At 46.0% G+C, this 17,882-nt stretch overlaps 1 protein-coding gene and 1 pseudogene across 5 annotated transcripts in view; one reads left to right on the top strand and one right to left on the bottom strand.

The window, feature by feature from the left end:
• Positions 1–3,318: 3,318 nt before the first annotated feature.
• Positions 3,319–17,882, top strand: part of LOC123068859 (uncharacterized) — a 28,977-nt gene continuing 14,413 nt past the window's right edge. For 2 of the 5 annotated variants that reach the window (XM_044491538.1, XM_044491537.1), the window contains exons 1-3: positions 3,319–3,568; positions 8,971–9,071; positions 9,380–9,860. In XM_044491538.1, the coding sequence (XP_044347473.1) occupies positions 9,618–9,860 (243 nt within the window). In that variant the 5' untranslated portion in view covers positions 3,319–3,568; positions 8,971–9,071; positions 9,380–9,617. The remainder of the gene's footprint in view (positions 3,569–8,970; positions 9,072–9,379; positions 9,861–17,882) is intronic. The other 3 variants (XR_006432077.1, XR_006432078.1, XR_006432080.1) reach the window with 3 other exon arrangements.
• Positions 4,404–6,555, bottom strand: LOC123068858 (L-type lectin-domain containing receptor kinase SIT2-like; annotated as a pseudogene).

The following is a 17,882-nucleotide window of genomic DNA, read 5'->3' as shown; positions in this document are numbered from 1 at the left end:
ACAGCCCTAATGTTGATCTACATAATTAGAGAAATTTACACTTTATTATGACGCGTTGCTCACAAGCGCGTGCTCCGGGGACATAACGGGTAGAATCCGTTAATAGACAAATATGATCGTGGTTGGTAATTTGATCTGGACTCTATCCCGGAAACTAGTGGAAAAGACTAGGAATCTTATATCTGTATAAGAGGTGGACTCTTTGGAAAGACAGTATAAGAAGGTCCCTACCCCCTAGCCTCAGGGACGCGAATTGTGAGCGGCACCACGGATAAGCGCAGAGGATATAGGGGGTAGACCACAAATTTATTTTCAACAATTCCTACTGGCATGAAGTTGATGCCTTCAGGTAGAGGCCGAAAGAGCACAGGTGTGGTGGAAGGAAATCTGAGGGAGCTGCGGGATGGAGAAGGGACTACGATCACAGAGAAGGAATAAAAGAACCGAGGAAGGATACTCTGCGTTTTGTTGGATAACACGACTTGTTTTGTTTTGTGTTTGTTGAGGATATACTCTTTAAGATATTTGATTTGGTAGAGGGTTGATTACGTATCGATTTACATGAATTAGCAAGGAAAGGATGGGCTAGAAAGAAACCGGTGAGAGGGAAGAGCGTTTTAGAAGTAGAGATTTAGTTTTTTAATGGGAGAAAGAAAAAACCCATCATTAGATGGTGGTGAACTAAAGGAGAATACTTAATAATACGGCGAAACATTTATACAAAACACCTATCCCGAGCACACGCAAGGGAACCGTAGACAGGCAAGTGAAATCCAATCCACGAAATAATTTGGAGAAATGAGGCAAAAAAAAAAAACAGACGAAATAAAACCGTGGAGGTGAAGCTACCAAATCCCCCTTTAGGAGTAGAGATATGATAGATTTCTATGACTTTTTCAGGGCAAAATTGTGCTTCCAGCTAATAGCAACTTGTGCTCCAGTGTGAACCAAACTGTTTTCCCAGCACAAAGTAAATTTTGCTTCTGAAGCACTACTTTTCTTCACAGAAAGCACTAATGTGCTTCACGCGAAGCACAACCATGCTTCCCTTTTCTCGTGGAAGCACTATTGTGCTTCACGCGGAAGCAATATCGTATTTTCACGTGAAGCACACTCTTGACAGACAAAAAACTGAAAAATTAAAACAAAAAAAATCAAAAAAAGAAACATAGAAATTTTGAAATTACTAGTCTCATTTTTGGATATGATTATACAATGATTGTTTGCATTGCGCATATGTTGTGTCAGTAAATTGAGTTGTATGCTCTGTGTAATACATCGATTTAGGTCGGCGTCAAATTTTTGTATTCCATCCATAATGTCATGTCATATGATACTGTAAGTATTTGTGTGCTTTGAAGGTATTATGGTTATTCGCTTTTGTTCCAATATTGAATCTCTAAGGTTAGCACCACTCTTAAAGTTGGATGCATGTTCTATGAGTAGAAGGGCTATTGGAAGCAAAATATGTTGTCTGTGTGTTGATTGCAAGAATGATATTATGCAAACACACGACTCAGCATGTTGCATAAACACTTGATGTCAAATTGTTTCACGCCTGGTCATACAAGATGGACAAGTCATGATGAGGAGGGCAGCGGATATTCATGCATGCACACACACTATATTATGTGTACGGTGAACAACTCTCTACTCCTAAAGGGGGACTTGGTAGCTTTGCCTGCATGGTTTTATCTCATCTTGTTTTTTGGCCTCACCTCCCACCACCTTTTTATTCCAGAAAATTTTGCCCAGGCCTGTTTAAATCCGCTCCCACCGGGAGTCGAACCTAGGACCTGGGGTGCTAGTAAGGTCGTTGCAACCACTAGGCTACAGGCCCGTTCACTCCTTTCCTTGCTATTGCATGTATTTATTGCTACAAATCGATACGTAATCAATTCACTACCAAAACAAATATCTTAAGATTATATCCTCAACAAACCAAAAAGGAAACAAGTCGTGTTATCCAACAAAACGCATAATATCCTTCCTTAGCTCTCATGTTCCTTCCTCGTGACCGTAGTCCCTTCTCCCTCCCGCAGCTCCCTCGGATTTCCTTCCACCACACCTCTACTCTTCCGGCCTCTACCTGAAAAGGCATTAGCTTCATGCCAGTAGGAATTGGATCGGAGGCTTTGGAATGTCCTGTGAGCAGCGGGATCAAGAACTGCATCTCGGGTATCTCTACTCCTAAAGGTGGACTTGGTAGCTTCGCCTTCACGGTTTTAATTCGCCTCACCTCCCACCACTTTCTATCGATGGGTTTTTTCTCCCTCCAATTGCACGGATACTAATTACCTATGCAATGAACTCCTTCATCCCTTGCTTTAACTCATGAGACACTCTCTTCATTGCCACTTTCAGTTTGGACTTTGGGAGCGTCCCTTTGTACACCTTGTCGAACCCGCCGACAACAAGAATATTCTTTTCCTTGAACCCTTCGGTTGCACGGAACAGGTCCTTGAAGGAGAACCGGTGCGGCCTAAAATCGACCTCCCAATCTTCCTGCAGCTCCTTGTACCTGAATCTCTTGCGAAGAAACAGAATGAGGTGGGGTAGAAGGCATGGCTGAGATTGATGGTATCATTGGTGAGCTTGAGGAGCCCGTCCGGTGTGACTATGGCACTGCCGTCGAGGTTGAGGCTAACACTAGAGAAGCCATTGTTCACATATTTTAAAAAATGTCACGAGTTTGAAAAAAAGATGTGGGAATTTAAGATGGGAAAATAAAAATTCAAAATAAATAGAAAACGAGAAAATAAAAAAGAAAAACAACAAAGAACAAACGAAAAACCGGCTAGACGCTCCACGCAAAATAAGAAATAATTCAACGTTTATGGGTCAACCACGACGGGGTGTCCACCACATATGGTTTGCAGCGGGCACTATAGGGGCAACTCATATATGCCGCATGGGTCGCTGGATATCAACCCAACCATACCCTCCCTATGCCCCACGTCCTCAGTACGGATCGACCTATACTGATTTCTCCCAATGTTTTTCTTGTTCTTTCGGTTTTTCGCCCTGTTTTTATTTGTCTATTTTTTCTATTTTCTCTTTTTCTCTTTTTCCTTTCTTTTCCTTCTTTCCTTTATCTTTTATCTTTTTTATTTCTATATTTGATAAGATTGTTTATAAATTTGTGAACATTTTTTGAACCTGCAAATATTTTATAATTCACGAACGATTTTTGCAATTCATGAACGGATTTTGAATTCGCGTCACGGAGTGTGTTGTGCGCCATAGGTGCCGAATAGGATTTCATCAGCCAGGCAGCCAGCAGCGATCTGTTCTTCTCCAATGTCTCAAAAAAAAAAAAGCTCTGTTCTTCTTCCATCTAAAAAAAAGCACTCTGCTTCTCGTGTCGCCTCTCTCGCGGGGACTTGCTTTGGCGAAACGGGACCGGATAGGGCCAGATGCGTTCGGGCGTAGGGGGGAACCCGCGGCGGGCGTCCGTTCTCCAGTCCGTCAGATGGAGACGCCTCGTCGCGGCCGCGCTCAGCATCAGGGCGACCCCGGCTCTGCGCGCGGTGAGCAACAAGAGCAGTCTACTCTCCCTCTCCAGTCGGTAATTTTATCCAGTTTCATTCCTAGTTTCCACTGCATCTTAATTAGTGGGGGTGGGGGATCCTAACTAGGTCAGAGATTTTGCACTAGACAAGTTTGTTGTTTATACAGCATAAAGAACCGAAGCTAGGGATTAGGTGGAGTGCCAATATACTGCTGATTCATTTTATACAAAAGAAATATAGGTGAATGTGAAGGTAATGAATGCTCGGCCTCCTCTCTTCTTACTCCAGTTTGAACATGAAAGCCATAAAGAACAAATGAACAATGGCAGCAAAGTCAAGCAGTTGAAGTCTTATTCTGAGGGATTGAATTCTTGGAACGGGATCCAGCATTGTGTCCACATATTTGGTAATATCCACCTAATCGAAGCGATGATGTGTGGAGAGCAGATTTAAAGCAGGCCTTATGCAGACCCTTTTGTAGAATTGCAAATTTATGGTACACAAGGTCGACACTGCAAGTACAGTTGATTCAACCCGTATGATTTGGGGTAGTACTAAAAAATTGTAGCTTCGCCCCTCCTAAGATTTCTTTCAAGCTCTGCGACTGCCACCTATATATATCACTCAAACTGACCCAAAGGCCATGATGTTACAGACAACTTACGAGCCGATGTAATCCATTCAGTTAGTGAACTCTCATTGTTTCTCAAAGGAATTCCAAACAAGCACAAACAGGAACTTCGTGTAAAATTCATGAGTTCACATGTACATGCTAGGTGCTTACATACACCAAGTAGTTTCAGACTGGAACCATGTAGAACATACAGAAGATTGATTAATTAACTCTGAGTAATTAAGTTGAACATAGACATCCAGAGTAACATCTGAAGTGAAGTAAATGTTTAATATACGATCCCTAGCTAGTGTTTGAATACATTAGAATATAGTATCTATCCAGACGAAATGCACAAGAAAATAGATGTTTTAACATCTAAGAGACACGATACGCTAAACACCGTATATGTATATGTTATCTTCCTCCTGAAAGGTCGGAAAAAGTGGCAAAACTCGTCGATAACTGAGGATATTGCAAGTTTGGTGATTCCAATCCTCTGTTTTGCGTCAAGGCCTGCATAGTGAAGCTGAAGTGTGCTGGTGTTAGCTCTGGGAGTGGTGTATCACCTTCGAGGTACTGCATGACTTGCCGCATTGTGGGCCTTGCGCTAGTAAAAGGGTTCAAGCACAGAAGTCCTAGCTTCAGTACCAAAGATGCATCATCAATGTCGTAGTGGCCCTGCAGTCTCGGATCCACGGTGTTCATGAGCGATCCGTTGTGCCAGCGCTCTATAACCCAGTCGACCAATGTGTGTTTGTTGCCAAATGGGTTCTGCTTGATAGGCCTCTGCCCAGAAGTGACCTCAAGGAGAAATATACCGAATGCAAACACATCCGTAAGAGCGGATGCCTTGCCCGTGCGTACGAACTCAGGCGCCAGGTATCCCATGGTCCCAACCATATGTGTGGTTTGCAGATCAGTGCCATGATCGTACAACCTTGAGAGACCAAAGTCACCTAGTCTTGCATTCATTTCACTGTCCAGAAGCACGTTGCTCGGCTTAACGTCTCGGTGTATGACAACTTTCTCGAAGGTAAAACAATCCAAAGGCGACACCCTTGATAATATGTAACCTCTCCTCCCAATTCACTGATGGCTTGCCATCTTCAGAGTATAGATACTGATTGAGGCTTCGATTTGACATGTAGTCATAAACCAAAAGAAGTTCACCTTTTCTTCGGCAATAGCCAAGCAGGGGCACAAGGTTGCGGTGTCTGAGCTGGCCGATGCTGACAACCTCCGCGATGAACTCCTTCATCCCTTGCCTTGACTCGTGCGACACCCTCTTCACCGCTACTTTCAGTTTGGACTTTGGGAGCGTCCCTTTGTACACCTTGCCGAACCCACCCACACCAAGCAGGTTCTTTTCCTTGAACCCTTCCGTTGCATGGTACAGGTCCTTGAAGGAGAACCGGTGCGGCCTGAAATCGACCTCCCAATCTTCCCGTAGCTCCCTGTACCTGAATCTCTTGCGAAGAAACAGAATGATGACAGTTCCCATGACGAGGACGAATGTTGCCGTGGCAATAGGCAGGGTGATCTCCAGGACCTTGGAGCGCGGCTCTGGACCAAGACGTGGTAGCTTTGGGAGCTTGGATGTGTCAATGGCAGGAGCAGGGCCATTCATGGCGAAGCTCCAGCCGAGAACACAGTGGATCGTGCTGATTGCGCCGGTTGTGGCTGCGAAGCCGATGTAGGATGGTTCTCTCAGAACTGTGGAGAGGTTGTAGGGAGATGAAAGCAGTGGCCTCACCGGCTTAGCGAATCCGAGAGGAGCCAAGAAGACGTTGATCTGCGTGGACACGCCATCGTAGTCAGCCCATACCTGCATCGCCTTGCCGCTGATAAGGGTCATGTTGTTGAAGGATCCCCTCCCGTCGTCGTAGTACCCAGTGTGGTAGGCCTGCAAGGAGTCAAGGCTGTTGATGTCGATGCCGACGTGGTTGTTGTCCATGTCCTGGAACTCCTCATTCTGGGTTGTGTCGAGCTCGACGGCAAACATGTGGTTGCTGGTGTTGCCGTTGTTGCCGCTGTTGAGGAGGCCCATGTACTGCGCCCACGTGTTGGAGAGGTTCTTGGTGGGAGCGACGAAGAAGGCCATGCCGTCGGCGCTGATGCCGTCGTGGACAGAGAGGATGGCGAACGCGAAGCTGAGGGAGAAGGACCGCACCGTGCTGTTGGGCGACCCGCGCAGGCTCAGCGGGGTCGGGTAGAAGGCGTGGCCAAGGTTGATGTGTCGTTGGTGAGCTCGAGGAGCCCGTCCGGCGTGACCTTGGCGTTGCCGTCGAGGGTGAGGTTGACACCGGAGAAGCCATCGTATACGAAGCTGAAACTGTCGTTGCTGGTTGTGGTGGATACAGCAAGGGGAAGAAGGACGAGGAGTGGGATGGCGTGTAGGAAGAAGAAGATGTGCTCCCTCGGGGCCATGTCTCAAGCTCAGCTCTGGCAAGGAAAAGATTAAGATATTTTGTTTCTGATAAACAACTACCGGTGTGCCTATCTAAGTAGTACTATGTGCGCCCGACAGTGACAAACAAGTGCCCATGATTTACTACTGAGTAAAATTTATAGTATGTAGTAATTTTGCTAAGTCGCAAGCAAGAGATACATCACCATCTACGGGTGCAATCAAAGAGAAAGTGCTCCAACAGGTTCAATTTTCTTCCCAGATATTGAAAATCTGTGTCCCCATCGACGCTGAAGTCTGAACATCTTTCCGGAATTGTCTAAATCATACTGATTTAGACGGCAACCACTAGGCAACACGAGGTTACAATTCTCCCTCCGAGATGAGGGGAGAGCCTTTTCTGAATCGGCGCTGCTAAAAATCAGCAAAGTCTCAGTCGACTGCTTAGCCGTCCGATATTGTGCAGCGTGTAGATTCGCGCTGGGGCGGGTTGTCCCTCGATTCGGCCTATCTAAGGCGTGGACCGGCCCTTTGTTTTTCTGTCGAACCGCGATCCCGCGCGAGCGTTTTGTGGGCTGGGCTGTGTTTCCATGCGGGCTTTTTTTTTGCGTTTTGTTTTTTGAGCCGCATTAAAGAGAGGAAGGGGAAGCGGCCACCCCCGTGGTGATTAAGAAGAGGGGAACAGGGAGTCAGAGCTCATTCCACATCGTCTCTCTCCATTCCCCAATCTCAAATCAGAAGAAATCCGGAGGGGGAGAAGAGAGGGCGAGCTGCAAGGTTCTCTTCAACGAACCAGAGGACGAGAGAGAGGGGATGGCCGAGCTGCTGTTGGAGTGAGTTCCCCCCTAGTTTTTCTTCCTCCATCCTTTTTTTTGTCTTGTTTCTTGTTGATGCTTCACCGTAGATATGTAGGGGATTGGGGGTAGTTTTGTTTGTGGATCAAGTGTAGAATAGTAGATCCAAATCTATAATGGATTCCAGGATTTATAGGCATTTTTTTTGTATCCTTATTTGTTCAAGCAATCAATAGATTGGAGGATTGATTTGGAGGTGGTAGTTTGTACGGTCAAGATCAAGTTGTATTTTTTGTAGTGTCTCAAAGGGGCCGGCCAGAGTGAGCAGCTGCTAGGCCATTTTTGTAGTGTCTCAAAGGGACCTCACTTTTTAGTCTTTTTGATTTCACTTTTTTTGTTAGCTTCTTAGTCTGAAAATAGATTTTAGTCCAGGGGCTTGTTGTGAGTCAGCAACATGAGGTCCTCGCCCAAGCTAAGTGCATGTCTGCTGCACTGTAGGAGTTTTGTTACTGTGCCCATGAATCCAGTAGAGTAGATAGGATTTTTGTATGTCTATACTTACCCCCGCAAGATGAGGTACCGTTCTTTTTTTTTGTTTGTATTAAATATCTGATTAGTAGTTTCAAGCAGAGAATTGCGTCCATAGTTGATACTTTTTTTAGGTTTTTTTTCCGTGTTGAAATGCACAATAGTGTCTCTCGCTCACACGCGTCGATCGGCAATGTCGGTGTGGCGGATGTGAGTATGATGCTGGTTTCTTTTTTGTTACAGCTAGATTCACTTATCTAATCCAGATTTTGCTTTTTTTCCTATGTTTTTTGAACTATCCAGTAAAGTTTAGTTTTACAACTAGCAGTACTAATTTTGTTTTTTTTGGTAGCCCAATAGACTGAGATGAAGTGTTCTATTTCTTTTGGATTGTACTAGAAGTAGGATTATCAAGACCGCTTTTTCTTCTTTATGCTTGTAGGTAGTAGGTTTTATCTACATCCTCTGTACATAGTGTATAGTTCATTTTTTTACACCCTTTTTGTACATCAGTGTGGATGACAATATAGATGCCGTGTTAGGCTCTTTTTGCTAAATCAGTAGCATGTTTTTGAAAAAAAAATATATCGAAACAAGAGAAGATTTTACTACCGATTCACTGAATGCATCAGCAGGAGTAGGTATGTTCATTTGTTTTTGATAGCCCCTATATAATCAGTAGCTTGTTGTTTCTGAAACTTTTCTATGTAAAATAGTACATATTACTGCTGAATGGGAGTGGCCTTGTTTTATTTTTATATTTTTGCTGATACTTTTATCGATTTTAAAAAGGAATGATTAATGAAAGTAAGTATCCAGCAACAGCATGTTTTATTTTAGTTTCTTTTTTCTTTTTCCGCCGAAAACCCATGTGAATGAGTATGATGTTCATTCCTTTTTGTATATGAAATCAAGATAATATGGTCTTTTTGATGGATCCCCACATCGCATTTTTTTTCCTTTTTTGGGTCATTAGTGGCTACGCCAATGATATCTCATCATTATCTCGAAATCTTTCTCTTCGGAAGGATACAAGTTTGTTCCTCTAAAAATCATTTTTTAGCTGAATATGTATGCGTCTCACTAGCACAAATTTATCACTTTTTTATGCAGCACAGGAGATGGTGTGCAGAGTTTGTTTGAGCCCTTGCTACCGCGAGAGCAGGGCAAGCGGGATGAGCATGTTTGTCTGGAAGGAGTTCAAAAACGCAGGGGTAACTTCACAACCTATATATTTTTATTTTATTTTTTTGTTTATTCCATTGTCCTGATCTTTATTTTTTAGATACTTATCATCACAGAATTATTTGTTGTTGTTGAAGGTTGATATTTGTTTTTCTCCCAGAGTTTTGAACTAGATGGGCGTTTATGTCATGTGTAGTAACCTATGCTAGTTCTAGACTGATTTTTTTAGGTTGTTTTGCATCTTTTTGACTTTTATATCAGTGCTCAGTTCATTTTCTCAGGCAGTTTTGATGATCGTTTTTTGTTGTTCTTTTTTTTTGTGTTCAACACACAACAGGTTGTGCCATGCAACAAAAGAGTTCGTTTCAACGACCTGAGAGGGGATACACTGAAGTTTAAGGCAAACAAATGGACATACACCGTGAAGTGTCACAAGGGGCCCAGAAAGAGCACAATGTATGGTAGTGGATAGAGGAAATTTGTTGCAGACAACAAGTTGGGGAAGGGCCAGCTGGTTCTCTTCTACTTGGACCAGCCTTCCCCAAGGGCAGTTATCTGTGTGATTCAATTCGGGGATGGTGCCGAAGGTGAAGGATATGAGGGTGAGAATGACTACATGGAAGTCTCAGATGAAGAAGACGAGGATAGGCAAGCTGACAACAGTGATGACGGTGATGATATTGTTCGCGCTAGGGGGGCTTGAGTTGACTCAGGAAGAGGAGTCAGATCTAGATGGGCCGCTTCCGCTCAACAACGGGTTCATAGGGTTGGCATTTGTGCACCGCCTCATGAGGACTCATGTTCTTTTGGGAAGCATGGTATGTATCCATTTCTCACTGTTTTTTCAGTTTTTCTTTTTGCATGTTTAGTTTTTAAGTAAAAGGTGCAAGCACTTTCGTTGGAATTTTTTGCATTAGTGAAACTGTTAATTTTGAAATTGTTTTACTTTTGTTTTATTAGTTTAACTATAAGTTAAAACCATTTTTGAAATCTATTAAATGTTGAAATGGTTTTTTTCTTTTTATTTTTGCTAGTTTTAAATCTGAAACTACTTTTTAATTTATCTTTTTTGTGTAAACTTTTGTTTTTATTAACAGAATGTTTGAAATCCTTTTTTCTATTTTTCCCAATGATGAAGCAGATATGTTTCAAGCTGTCTTTATATCTCTCTTTTTTGTATATCTTTTTTTAATGTGCATTTTCTTATTGTCTTTTGTAGATTATTAGTTTTCGGAATGCCCCCATGAATGAGAGAAACATTTTTTTCCACAGATGATTTGAAAAATGAAAAATAACAATCCATATGTGTGTTCATTTTTTTGGAGGTTCAGTAGGGATTTTCCCCTATTGTAGTTGATCGTAAGAATTGTTGGGCAAATCACTTAGATCTTTTTGCAGAAATCATTAGTTTAAGAATTATGTTGGGGATATAACTACTGAGTGTAAACCGCCCAGGAGGGGCCGGTTCACGCTCAACCATACTGAAGCCCATGAAGACAAAGAAGATGGAGCTTTACTGATAAAGCTTAGAGGCCCAGAGCCCAAAGACGGATTAGGGCCCATGGTGGTAAACCGCCATAGTTGTATAAACTTGTGTTGTAAGTTAGGCAGGGAGAGACCGAGCCGGACACTTGTATGAGCCGGTCTCGAGACTCTGTAAACCGGCCGGGCGTCAATCTGTGTATATATAGGGACGACCCGACGGCGGTTCAGGGACAAGAAACAACAACTCGAGAGCCAGGCATAGCGTGTTTGCTCCCTGGCAATCGAAACCCCAGTAATTCCATCACAACTAGACGTAGGCTTTTACCTTCATCGTAAGGGGCCGAACTAGTATAAAACTCTCGTGTCCTTTGTCCGGTTTAACCTCTCTAAGCTAACCCGTCGCGATGGCTCCACGACTAAGTCCTTTCACGAGGGCATCTGACGTAATAATTCCACGACAGTTGGTGCCCACCGTGGGGCTATCGCACGATGGTTTCAAGTTCTTAGAGGGCAAGTTCGAAGGGCTTAAGGGGTACACAGTGCGCCGGATGACCAAGAGTCATCGCGGCAAGCTCTACATCGACGATGCAGGCTGGGGCCCTGACGCCGGCTCAATCGAGTACGGGTACCGGGTCCCCTTCGGCGGAATTCACGTCTTCATCGGCAAGATCGGCGAACCGGGCCCTGAGCCGGACATCTGCACCGACCTCGTCGAAACGGCTCAGCGTGCGAGTCCTGCCCGGATTCAGCCCGCCATGAAGCGTGCGTTCGTAGGATGTGTCCATGGGATCGGATCTGAACCGGTGTCCGAAGGTGAGACGACCGTTTATTCCGATGGCGAGTCATCCACCGGTGAAACCGAGTCCTTGTACCAAGTTCAAGACGGCTTGTTCGAAGGGTATTTCGACGGCAGCAGTATTCCGGAATTTCTTGAACCGCCAAATCAGGTCGCAATCTTCATGGCCGGTACACAGCCAGCTTTGCAAAACTCAACTGCAGCGGCATTGGGTTCCGGATCAACTAGCCGGGGCAGGAGGCCCCGCGCGCCGGCCTGCTCAAGTTCTGTCCGGTTTGTTGGACGCCTGGACGACGTTATTGGCCACAACAGTTACCCCGGAGACTCAAGATCGGCATAATGCGGAAGTCACAAAGCTACGTGATCAAATAACTCAAGCCAAGGAGGACTTGGCGGCTGAGTAAACCAGGATGGCTGAGGAATGAGCCGCTTTAGATGCCCAGTCACAGAGGATTCAGGCCGAGAACTATCGACTTTTGCTGGATCAGAACGCTTCGAATGACGTATTGAGGAGGAGACATCAGTCTCGCTTGCCGGCGGATTACAATGCGATGAATCTCTTTAATACACCAGGGGCAGGAACCAGCAACCCGGCAGCAGTAAACCGGACTACCGTGCCAAGGACCGAAGTGCCAGATCAACCACAGGTGATGGGCCCACCTCGACGAACAGACAACCCGCCGCAATACATAACACCCCCGCCGGGTCACTTCTCTACTCCTTTGGACAACATGATAGCTGCAGCATCCCGGCTGACAGCTATTCCGATGGAGGGTGAGTCGCTAGCGGCGGTTGAGACGCGGCGGGCCAGGGATCTTCTTCAGACTGCTATGGTGCAGCAGCAGGCTTATTCATACAACCGCGACAGGATTCACTCGATCCCTCGCCCAAGCAGGAGCTACAGCAGGCATATGGATGAACTGGAGGTGTCGAGCAGTGCGCAGCGCCGTAATGCCCCTCAAGGGCCTAATCCGGCGCGCGGTGGTGCAAATGCTCAACACGTGGTGGATAATGGCAGAGCTCGGAGGGAGGCCGCATTAGCGGCACAGTATGCGGGTCATCATCAACCCGCTCCGGTTCAACCAACGGCGTCAGTGGAACGAGGTACCGGGCTTGCTTTCAATTCATGGGGAGTACCGTGTCTTACCTCAGATCTGTGCAATGTACGGTTACCCAAGGATTTCAAGGGCCCGCGGAAGGTGCCAAATTACACCGCCGATTTGCCCCTCGAGGCATGGGTGGAGAGCTACGAGATGGCCATGGAGATGCTAGAGCTGGATGAAGCGGCATGTGCAAAATATTTCACCATGATGTTGGAAGGAACCGCTCGCACTTGGTTGAAGAGCCTGCCGGCTAACTTCACCGGATCATGGGGCCAGTTGAAGGCCTGGTTCATAGCAAATTTCAAAGATACGTGCAAACAACCCATGTCCATTGTGGATCTAGATGCCTGTGTTCAAGGAGAAAACGAGTCGACAACTAATTGGGTGCGCCGGGTTTCAGAAGTCCTACATTCATCGGACCGCATCAATGCTGACACAGCAATTGTGACGTTGGAGCGTAATTGCCGGTTTAAGTCACTGAAGATGAAGTTGGGACGGCTCAAGCGTCACTGCAATGATATGGGCACGCTCATGGCAGCTCTGGTTAAATATGCTGACTCGGATAATACCAAAGATCCCGATACTGACGAAGAGAAGCAGGAGAAGGGAAAGAAGAATGCCGGTTCAAAGGGACAGAATAATCAGACAAGCCACGGGAACAATGGTAAGCGTAAAGCGGATAATTCAGATTTTGTGGCTAACACCAATGTGCAGGGCAACGCGCAGCGTCGTAAGGTTAAACCGCCGCAGCGTGGTGGAGGCATGAATCTGGAGCGTTTGTTAAACCAGCCCTACCCAAAGCACGGGACAAAGGAGGTTCCAGCAACACACCTTTGGAAGGATTGTTTCATTATGAAGGAGTTCAAAAACTCTGATCTCTTCCGGTATGATCAGGGTCCGCCCGACGGTTCAGGTCCAGGTTTCCACGGGCCGAGTTACGGTGGCGGCGGTTCAAACTCTGGATTTCAGAATAATTAGGGCAATCAGAGCAACCAGGGTGGTAACAACTAGCAGAACAATCAGGGGAATCAGCAGCAATCAGGTTTTCAGAGTCACCCAAAGCAGTTGAATGGCGGGCAGTATCATGTTTTTACTACTAGTTTGTGTAAGCGCGATCAGAAGCTTCACAAGAGGGCAGTTAATGCTGTTGAACCGGCAGTACCCTGTTACTTGCGGTGGTCCGAGTAGCCCATTGTGTGGAGCAGGGAGGATCATCCGCCCCGGGTTGATAATCCGGGTCATCTAGCTTTAGTGGTGGCACCTCAGGTGGGAGGCTATAAATTCACCAAAGTACTCATGGATGGAGGGAGCAGTATCAACATCCTGTATTATGAAACCTTTCGTCGCATGGGATTGACAGACAAGAATCTTAAACCGTCGAACACTGTCTTTCACGGTGTAGTACCAGGTAAATCGGCATATCCTGTTGGCAAGATAGTTTTGGAGGTTGTGTTTGGTGGTGAGCATGACTCCAGGTCTGAAACATTGACCTTTGAAGCGGTGAAAATCCAAAGCCCATATCACGCCCTGTTTGGACGACCGGTTTATGCGAAGTTCATGGCGAGGCCCTGCTATATTTATTTACAGCTCAAACTGCCGGGTCATAAGGGGACCATCACAGTACACGGAAGTTGTAAGATCGCTTTGGATTGCGAGGAGGGTGATGCGGCCTATGCTGAGTCGGTTTGTGCCACAGAAGAGTTGAAGTTCTACAAAGACAATGTTGATCCGACAGACATGACCCCTCTAAAGAAGCCCACCACTGAGCATGACCCGACCCTGAAGTTCAAACCGGCTGATGAGACTAAACTTGTTGATTTTGTTCCTGGCGATTCATCCAAACAATTTAGTATCAGCACTGGATCCAAAATAGGAAAGCGCGCTCATCGAGTTCATCCGTGAGGATAGGGACATTTTTGCATGGAAGCCTTCTGACATGCCAGGTGTACCGAGGGAACTCGCTGAGCACACTCCCAGGCGACTTATCAACGCTGTGTGCAGAATTGTCTTCACACTCAGATTGGGCGCAATGTTCATGCATATGTGGATGGCATTGTAGTAAAATCCAGGAAGGAGACATTGATAGATGATCTCAAAGAGACCTTTGACAATCTTCGGGTTTATAAGATGATGCTCAATCCGGACAAGTGTGTTTTTGGTGTTCCGGCAGGCAAGCTCTTAGGCTTTTTGGTGTCAAACAGAGGCATTGAAGCTAATCCGGAAAAGATCAAAGCGATTACATCCTTGGCAAAACCAGCGTGTATCAATGATGTTCAGTGTCTGGCGGGTCGAATTGCAGCCTTGAGCCGGTTTATCAGCCGTTTGGGAGAGAAGGCAATTCCTCTGTATCAAATGTTGAAGAAAACAGACACTTTTGTTTGGAGTGACGCAGCTGATGCGGCGTTTGAGTACCTGAAGCGGCAGTTGGTTGAACCGCCGGTCCTTGCTGCTCCGGTGGACAATGAACCCTTATTGTTGTATGTGGCTGCTAATGTCCGTGCTGTCAGCGTGGCAATTGTGGTTGAGCGCAAGGAAGCTGGGAAGGAATATCCAGTTCAAAGGCCGGTTTACTATATCAGTGAAGTACTCATTGAGTCAAAGCAAAGATATCCGCATTGGCAGAAGCTGGTGTATGGGGTTTTTATGGCGAGTCGGAAGTTAAGCAATACTTTCAAGGCCATCCCATTACAGTGGTCAGTTCAGCTCCTTTGGGCGATATAATTCAGAACAGGGAGGCAACTGGCCGGGTGGCAAAGTGGACAATTGAGCTTGGTCCACACGGGTTAAAATATATGCCTCGGACAGCCATCAAGTCTCAGGCGCTTGTTGACTTCATCAATGATTGGACCGAGTTACAGGCACCAGAAGATAAACCGGATAACACATACTAGACTATCCACTTTGACGGATCCAGGCAATTGGAGGGCTCGGGGGCTGGAGTTGTCCTTACTTCCCCTCGAGGTGATAAAATTCGATATGTTCTCCGCTTAATGTTTCCTTGTATTAACAATACAGCTGAGTACGAGGCCTTACTCCACGGTCTCCGCGTGGCCAAGGAAATGAATTTAAGCCGGGTACGATGTTTTGGAGACTCTGATCTGGTGGCTCAGCAAGTTTCTGGCACTTGGGATTCTAAGGATCCACTCATGACGGCTTACAGACGCAAGATGGATATTGTGGTGGGTCACTTCAAGGGTTATCAGGTTGAGCATATTGATCGGTGCAAAAACAAAGCAGCAGATGCTTTAAGCCGGTTGGGATCTCAGCGTAAACCGGTACCAGCCAATCCCTTTTTAGATATCTTGCATAACCCGTCTGTTAAGATGCCTACAGAGGAGGATTTAGCTGTTCCTGATCCGGAGGCCCAACTGGTAGCCGCTTTACATGTCATTCCGGATTGGACGGTTCCATATTTGGCGTATATGAACCGGGGCGAGCTACCAGAAGATGAAGTTCTAGCCAGACAGATAGTCCGGCGATCAAAGTCCATGGTTATTCACAATGGCGAGTAACACCACTGCAGTGTTTCAGGCGTATTCCAGCGTTGTGTCTCTCCTGAAGAGGGCCAAGAGATTCTGCGTGAGATCCATGAAGGGGATTGTGGTCACCATGTCGGTTCAAAGTCCCTGGTGGCTAAAGCTTTTCGTCATGGTTTCTACTGGTTGACAGCTCATGCTGATGCTGAGAATCTGGTAAAGCGGTGTGACGCTTGTCAAAAGTTTTCACGCCGAGCTCATGTTCCGGCTTAAGAGCTACGGATGATTCCAATCACTTGGCCGTTTGCTACTTGGGGGCTTGATATGGTGGGACCTTTTAAGCAATCCAAGGATAAGAAGACCCACCTGTTGGTGGCGATTGACAAATTCACTAAATGGGTTGAAGCGGAGCCCGTAAGCAAGTGTGACGCAGCCACGACGGTTCAGTTTATCAAGAAAGTGATCTTCCGCTTTGGTTTTCCACACAACATCATCACGGATAATGGCACAAACCTTTCTAAAGGTGAGATGGAGGATTTCTGTCAAAGAGAGCATATCCGGCTTGATGTGTCGTCAGTAGCACACCCCCAATCCAACGGACAAGCCGAGAGAGCAAATCAGGAAATCTTAAAGGGTATCAAACCCCGGCTTATGATTCCTTTGAAGTGGACGCCGGGTTGTTGGGTGGAAGAATTACCTTCTGTGTTATGGAGCATCAACACCACCCCCAATAGATCAACGGGTTACACACCTTTCTTCATGGTTTACGGGGCAGAGGCGGTCCTCCCAAGTGATATTCGTCATGACTCGCCCCAGGTTGCCAATTATGTTGAAGCAGACAACGACCAAGCACGCCAGGATGCATTGGACCTGTTAGATGAAAAACGGGACATGGCTTTGGCTCGTTCGGCGGTTTATCAGCAAGACCTGCGGCGTTATCACAGCCGCTGAGTCAAGACAAGAACCTTTCAAGAAGGCGACTTGGTGCTTCGGCTCATCCAGGATCAGACCGATATGCACAAGTTATCCCCCCTTGGGAAGGACCCTTTGTGGTCAGCAAGAATCTGCACAACGGATCATACTACCTCATTGATGTTCGAGAGCACGCAGACTCACGCAAATCTGAGGAGGAGACCCGGCGGCCCTGGAACATAGCTCTCCTTCGGCCTTACTACACATGAGCCATAGGCTTCTCTTATGTACATATTTTGACCATGTATATATTATGATCGATATAATAAACCGGCATCCTTGCTATAAGCAGGACCTCTGCCGTTTTTCTTCAAATATCTTTTGATTACATGGGGGCTTCAGCTGACAAAGCGGAGTTCTGCCTGTTAAACCGGCTATCATGCCACAATACAGCTTGGGAGCTTCACACCCAAGGGGCCAAAGAGAGCCTGGATGATATGCACAGCTCAAACATAGGCACTCATTGAGCATAGCTCACAAAGTTACTTGGGGGCTCTTTGTGCAATGCAACAAAGAGTTTGAAAGGACCCTTGTAATATGCTATCAAGCGCGGCTTGGAAGCCTGGTGTATTCACCTAAAACCCCGGGTTAACCTGCCTTTATCAAGTAAGCCACTCCTATCTAGGTAATCCTGTCACGACCCGCCGAACGTTTGACAAGTCAATCTTATACAAACCCTGAACTTGTCAAAGTTAAAACGACGATTGGTTAGTTGGAGGCCCATCTTGAAAGGCTTTGTAAAATGGTGTAACTCAGCGGCCTAGCAGCCCATGAAAAGCCTCGAATTTGGGCATGGCAGCTCTTGAAAAGTCTCGACTACACGGTTTTATGTGTTTTTTGTCAAAGAGTTTTTCTTTGGATTTCATGTTAAACCGGTGTTTTTTAACCCGGTATGGCTATCAGTCATCATAATAATCCGGTGTTTCTTAACCCGGCTTGGCTTTCATCTACAAGTTGTCAGACCATATTCATTATTAAACCGGTGTTTTTATAACCCGGTCTGGCTTT

Source organism: Triticum aestivum, chromosome 3B, assembly GCF_018294505.1.
Source record: "Triticum aestivum cultivar Chinese Spring chromosome 3B, IWGSC CS RefSeq v2.1, whole genome shotgun sequence".
Lineage (NCBI taxonomy): Eukaryota > Viridiplantae > Streptophyta > Magnoliopsida > Poales > Poaceae > Triticum > Triticum aestivum.
This window is presented reverse-complemented; position numbering and strand designations above follow the sequence as displayed.